At 37.2% G+C, this 6767-nt stretch overlaps 1 protein-coding gene across 16 annotated transcripts in view; it reads right to left on the bottom strand.

Moving 5' to 3' along the window:
• Positions 1–613: 613 nt before the first annotated feature.
• Positions 614–6767, bottom strand: part of LOC116332652 (neuronal cell adhesion molecule-like) — a 74318-nt gene continuing 68164 nt past the window's right edge. For 10 of the 16 annotated variants that reach the window (XM_031755677.2, XM_039614618.1, XM_039614620.1 and 7 more), the window contains 4 exons: positions 5759–5920; positions 4959–5090; positions 3899–3977; positions 614–884 (listed from right to left, as the gene is read on the bottom strand). In XM_031755677.2, the coding sequence (XP_031611537.1) occupies positions 638–884; positions 3899–3977; positions 4959–5090; positions 5759–5920 (620 nt within the window). In that variant the 3' untranslated portion in view covers positions 614–637. Of the gene's footprint in view, positions 1798–3898; positions 3978–4958; positions 5091–5758; positions 5921–6767 lie in introns of all 16 variants that reach the window. The other 6 variants (XM_039614623.1, XM_039614625.1, XM_039614624.1 and 3 more) reach the window with 3 other exon arrangements.

The following is a 6767-nucleotide window of genomic DNA, read 5'->3' as shown; positions in this document are numbered from 1 at the left end:
AACACTCTGAATCATAACATGTGCAATGCTCTTAAATTCCACTGTGCAGAATGTTCACTTCATTACATATCATTTTACATATGCGCTGTACAACATCTTCCTTTTAAAAGCAACACGGGAATTGCATTAATGTAATAGATTACATTGCATTTCTCTGGTACAAGTTTCTGGGTTGGAAAAAAATATACATGGAGTAGTAGAAATTTACTGTAGACAATGCCCCCTAATTGAATAGATAATATGACAACCATCAACACAAACAAATATAGTTCAGACAATAACTGCATAGTCCATATCAGATTCCTGGTAAAAATGCAATAGTTGTTAATATTAAAGTGTTGATTAATATATGGATTTATGGAACTGTCATGAACTGTTAAAGTTATGGCTGAGCTAGTTACTTCCTAAATGTCGCTCAGGGTATAATTAGCTAAGGTTTTCCAAGCTTCTCCATAAGACGTCCGTGTGAAAACATAAACGTCTTTAATGAGTTTTACATTTCATTTATGGAGCTGGGTATAGATGTTTGATCATAAAGCCATGCAGTGTTGGGACAGCCCTGTAAGAGTGATGTAGGGATTGAGGGGGCTTGAGTAGTCAGTGCATCACCCCGCACTGTTCTGTTAAGACCGACTGGCTACACAAAAGAGTTCAAGGAGTTCATGGCTTTTATAGGGGATGGGGCCTCCGAGCTCTCATGGCCCTCAGCAGTGTCCCTACTGGCACTCTTTCCACTATACTGCCCGATAAAGGAGCCATCCTCGTTGAACTGTCCGTCTCCTCCTTCACCGTAGTCAACTAAACTGTCGTCACTGTCGTCTCTCTTAACTGTCCCATTAGATGGCGAGCGGCTCCCTTTTAAAGGTTTATGGTCCTCATTGTCACTGAAGGAGAAAATAACATGCAGGCATTACAGGTGAGATGATGTGACAGATGCAATAAGGAGAATAGTGATCACTTTTTTTTAGATGGAGCATAGAAGAGCCAATTGTTACTTTTACCACAACCTACTCCTTAAGTTTGGTAGATAATGGCAAAGTTGTTATATGAATATTACTATACTGCAATGAATATAAAATACATTTCAATGAAATGCACATTTGGGTTGCTCCATGTCTAAAAAAGTTAGCCATGAATGATTAGCTGGTTTCCATCAGGCAACGGGGGAATAAAGCTCAAGCAATCATACCCTTTTCAAATTCCCCCTGAAACCAAATATGAAGTGGTAAATGTGCTGTTTGACTAAAGCATTTTTCTCCCAAGGCAGAGACTGTGATGAAAAACAGAAAATCCAATGAAATGACGTGAATAAAGGAAAGTTTAAGCCAAGTATCCCTGCCCCCAAAGCAAGCACGACAATAAATCACAAATTGGCAAAAATGCATGGAAAGTCCGCAAAGAAAGTTTTCTTTGGGTATCAGATAGTTGAGAACATTGCATATACATGACTTGAACACCAATGAGATCACAAAGCCGTCACAATGCTGAGATGCTCCAAAACGGAAAGACAATAAATAGTATGCAAAAGCATTTAGGGGACATGACGGGAATAGAATAGCCACAGATTGCTGACGGCTTATTTTTCGAAGCACTGCACATAATGAAGGCTTTGTGACAAAATATTATACACGATGACAGCTGTGAAAGATAGCAAGCATTTTTCTCCACAGTGACTTCATTACCCACCGACCCTCTACACATGCTAGACTTACAAAACCCTTCACCCCCGCCAATCCCCATCATTGCCCTTACCTTTCCTGAGACCTACACCCCCTGCGTTAGGATGACGACGTCACTCTGAGATCAAACACATTCCTACATTTTAAATTTCTGTAAGTTTGGCACTTCAACAGGCAAATGTGCTTTGTACAAGTACAGATTGATCTAAAAATACAGTATACTCTCCAGCAGTCAAACAAGAACAGCTCAGTTGACTTAAGTAATGCCTTTATTGACATACTGTAAGGTTCCAGCTGAGTGTAATGAAACAGCATGGATATAAAGAATACTCTCACAAAGGCACTATAATATTTATACACTTTGCCTTGTGATTTGTCTACTGTGTTTTTACAGCCGATATCCATTGGAGAGATTATTTCGTGGTGTAAATACTACAGACTGGTGGTATTCTAGATTTAAAAATATATCAACACTTCTCTGTGTAGCATATTTATCTGTGCCAAACACTTCCAGTGCTGTCTAAAAACCAATAACAACTCATTCGTGAACCACATTGTTACAATGGGCAAAAAGCTCCTTAATTATGAGGAACATGAACTCTGTTATTAAGCTGATTCCCACATATTCTATCCCGATTCAGTGTATACTTACAAGCACAACAAACTGGCTAGTGAAAATAGGCAACCCAAAAAATACAGTCTTTGAGATACTATTCCTTGTAAACTATAGTAGCCAGCTATTTTAAGAAGCTCTTTAAAGTTAAAGTAACCTGTTTTTAGAAATGTAAGTCTTGACTGGAGAGCTTTAGATAAGCTGGAGGATTGGGCAGTAGTGCGAGACAGACTACTATTCTGTTGATCTTTTCCCAGAAAAATAAAATCTAGAATAACACCAATCATAAATGATTTCTACTAAAGAATGGCTATTGGCCTGTTGTAAATAGCATTAACCAGCTCTGTCCTCTCAGTGTTGATTGCTTCCCTCAAGCGTGCTGATAATTTCATAACATACCCATATGCATCTATATACTGTATATCTATATATATCTATCTATATATATATATATAAACAATACTTCCATTCAACATATTATTGCCTAGAGCAAAATTTCATACATAATATCACATCTTAAAACCATGCATATCACATTTTTATATATAATTAATGATATGTATTTATCACACATCTTCTGTCTCACATAAAATCCATAGAACAGATTCATGTATACATAATACAAAAAGGAATATAAAATATAAAAGCAAGACCATCTTAGAAATTCACTTATAAAAAAAAGAATATTCAAAAATGCTAGTTTTACAGAAGTAAAGTGCTTCATTGTTCTGTATTCTGCATGTGATTGAAGAGGCAGCCTAGAAAAGGATGCTGACAAGCATAGCTGGATAACTGAAGTAACAGTTAACAGGACTGACGTTTCAGAGATTTTCAATCCTATCAGGGTCATGTACTGTAAGTAGCAATACACTAGGCAAAGTGTTAATACTAACATATATATATATATATATATATATATATATATATATATATATATATATATATATATATATATATATATATATATATATATATATATATATATATATATATATATATATATATATATATATATATATATATATATATATATATATATATATATATATATATATATATATATATATATATATATATATATATATATATATATATATATATATATATATATATATACATATATATACTATACATACAATGTATATGATTAGCTTATTAGTTGAATGGAATTCAAAGCTTGGGGTCAGTTCAGGATGTGTTGCAAATGAAAGAAGCTTATACTGTTTATTCCTGACAGTCTTATTTGTAATGTTAAAACACCCTAAACCACGAATCCCCTGAACCTGAAGAATCCTGCACACATATCAAGCACACATAAAGTCCAACACAAACAGCATCCAGGGTGTCCCAGAACCCAGAAAAAAATCTTGTACTTCACGGTGGTAGAAGATCAGACTGGGTTACTTCCTCTTGTTGTTTTGAATTTAGTTAATGGTGATTCTGGATGATTTTTTTTTTTTATTAGTTGTAAGGGTTGAGAAGTAGGAGGGAGTGCAGAGCTCCAGCACAGAGTGTAGATTTAGGAAAGAAAGTGGGAACACGGGGCAAGTGGTTGATGGGTACAATCTGCTGTGGGGACTCCAAAGGCTGGGGCACTTTCTCTCACCTGTATTCCACAAAAGTACAGTCGTCATCTTTCATGGGCTGGAACTCAGGGTCTGTGTGGGCATCCTCCTTCTCTTTGACTGGTGAGATACAGGAAGCAATTTAGACAAACTGGCTTTTAAAGAATTGTGAGAAACAACACGTTTCTTAAGAGATATGACGAAGACAGTTGTTCAACTTCACCTATGAAATTCAAAAACCATACCCGAACTTAAATTTGGCCCACCTCAACTTTGAGCTCAGCTCTTTGTGTACCTGTAGACCGTTTCTCCCAGTCCAGATGCTTTTTTTTGTTCTTTCACTGGAAAGTCTGTTCTGACCAACACATTTTAATTTAAAATTTTGAGGGAATTGACTGAATTGATGATTGAATTGATATGGACAAAAGACCTTGCTTGCATACTCCACAGTTCACGTCTGAATGTTCTCTAAGATGTTGCACAAGAAATATGTGTTGACAGTCTGACACTTGGGAGTGAATTGATGCCTAAACTACTCCACCCATCTGACCCCTATATAAGAGCCAAATACAAATGACAGGCATGCTCCCGGTTGCGCTCCTGATCTGATGCCCTACCTTTGGGCTGTGGACACTGTGCAGTCTTTCACTCAGAAACCTCAGTGTAGTCCCTGCTCTCAACAAGAGAGCAACATCACTGTGACACAGAAATTCATGTTTTCAATCCAAGTTTGTGGTTACGTGCAAATGGTCAGAACAGGACTTCCGCATCTAAAACACCAGGAACACTAGGAGAGATGAATTGAAGGGGAAATGGGCCAAATAGAAATAAGGTATGGTTTTCACTCTTTATAATTAGACTCACAAAACCTGACTGTAATTTACGGGTTCATTCAAACTGATTAACGTGTGAATCTGACAACAGTGAATAAACCCTGTCAATAAAAAAACCCATTCTCCATTAATGTGAGATGTATACTTCTTTAATGAATGGTTTGATCCCCAACTATGTAGCAGTTTGTAACTGTGCGTTTTCTGCTCGAATAAAGTTGTTATTATAGAAACAACAGTCTTTTTTTGTGGTGATTGTGCTATTACTCACCAGGGTACTTCCCTCCTTTATTTCTCTGGATGAAGCAGATAATGAGAAGGATCAGGATGAGCAGAGCAATTGCACACATGAGGCCAATGAACCATCCCTGAGTGGCGATGTCCACCTGTCTGCTTGCCACAGCTGTCCAGAGAAGGGGAGAAAGACTTAACATTTACACTATTTTAACATCTCATCCCCAGTGTCGAGGGAAAACAGCAAAAATTATCCACAATATGTGCTAAAACAAACATGGAAGATCAAGTCAGCGTTTGAGCAGATAGCCTGTCTGATATGATGAATTTTCAGGTGACGAGTGAATCGAGATTGCATATTATTATTGACAAAGACTTTAACGTTAGATGAGTTAGACAGTTCCTAACATTATCCTACCCGTGACTTGAGCCCAAATTAGTAGTAGTACACAATCAAAGAAGTAACATGTACACACAATTACAGACACACACGCACACACGGACAGTGACACACAACCTATGTTAACACGGGTGATATTAAGTCAAATATAATACTAAAAACAGACTGAAATTCTATATTAGAATATCCACTTCTAGCCCAACAGTGCGAGACTGACATTCATTACGCATTAACCAGAAAATCATGCTGTATTTTCTGTCCACATCACTACAGTACACGTCTGGCATATAGAACAACCACATCACATCTGTTAAATCCATGCTCGATTCTGTATAAATATACAAAAGCACAAACTACTCCATACGCGACACACGACAAAGTGTAAGGCCAGGCTCAGCCACACCGAGGTGGAGGCGACCATCCAGGAAGTGCCTCACCTGGGAGAGTAACCAATAGCTCCTTGGAGTGGTGGAATTCTTGGTCGTGGTGACCCAAAGCCACCAAACGGACCCTATAGCAAAGGCCCCCCTTTAAGCCTTTCAGCGTTATGTTCTGAGAGCCATTCACAAACTCTGTATTCCAGTCCTCTTCACTTTCACCTGCAGAAGTTATGTTCATCAAGAGAAGTATGTTTGAAGGAGCGAACACAACTTCAAAAAGGCCATGGAGATCATGACATTATGGGAACTAATTGTCTGAAAAGAGCATCTACTGGTATGGCATTATGCTGCAGGCAATCGTTAATATTCATGGAGTTCTAAAAAATCCATTAAGTCTATGAATGAATTATTATTGTGTCCCCGAAAGCTCAATGCACTGCAACTTCAGAAAAGATGCAAAGTGAGAAAAATCATTTCACCATTTTGATAACATGTGTGCTGAATTTAAAAAAAACTAAGCTGTAATGGGCTTTCTCATTTTTAAAACTTGCTACTTTTGGATTAGGTTGACATAAAAAACAAGTATATATTCTGTTCTTGTTCCATTGCCATGAAAGGTCGTACATAGTGGTAAACGTAACTGAAATACATTAAAAAAGTGCTTTTCTAGCTTTACACTAAAAGTCATATTCTCCCATTAAAAAGGTGATTTTATTGATACATATGGCACTTTCACAAAAGGTTAATACCAGAACAGTTGCCTCAGGCATTTTATATTGTAAGGTAAAGACCATACAATAAAAGAGCGAATCCCATCAATCAGATGACTCTATGAGCACTTGGCGACAGTGGGAAGGAAAAAAACCCTTTTAAAAGGAAAAGCCCTCTGATAGAAGGAGCAGTAGAGAGGGGAAGCCATCTCCTGTTATCATTTGACTTTTCATCTACTTTCGCCTCTACATCAAAACTTTGAAATGTTCACAAATTGTTTTTGACTACCTTGCATTGCCATAGTGAACATGATGTGATACTGACATTTAGCATTTAGTTAAAAATCATGTAGTAG

The sequence above is a fragment of the Oreochromis aureus genome, linkage group 7 (genome assembly GCF_013358895.1).
Source record: "Oreochromis aureus strain Israel breed Guangdong linkage group 7, ZZ_aureus, whole genome shotgun sequence".
Taxonomy (NCBI): Eukaryota; Metazoa; Chordata; class Actinopteri; order Cichliformes; family Cichlidae; genus Oreochromis; species Oreochromis aureus.
The sequence above is the reverse complement of the archived record's forward strand: the minus strand, read 5'-3'. Positions and strand labels throughout refer to the sequence as shown.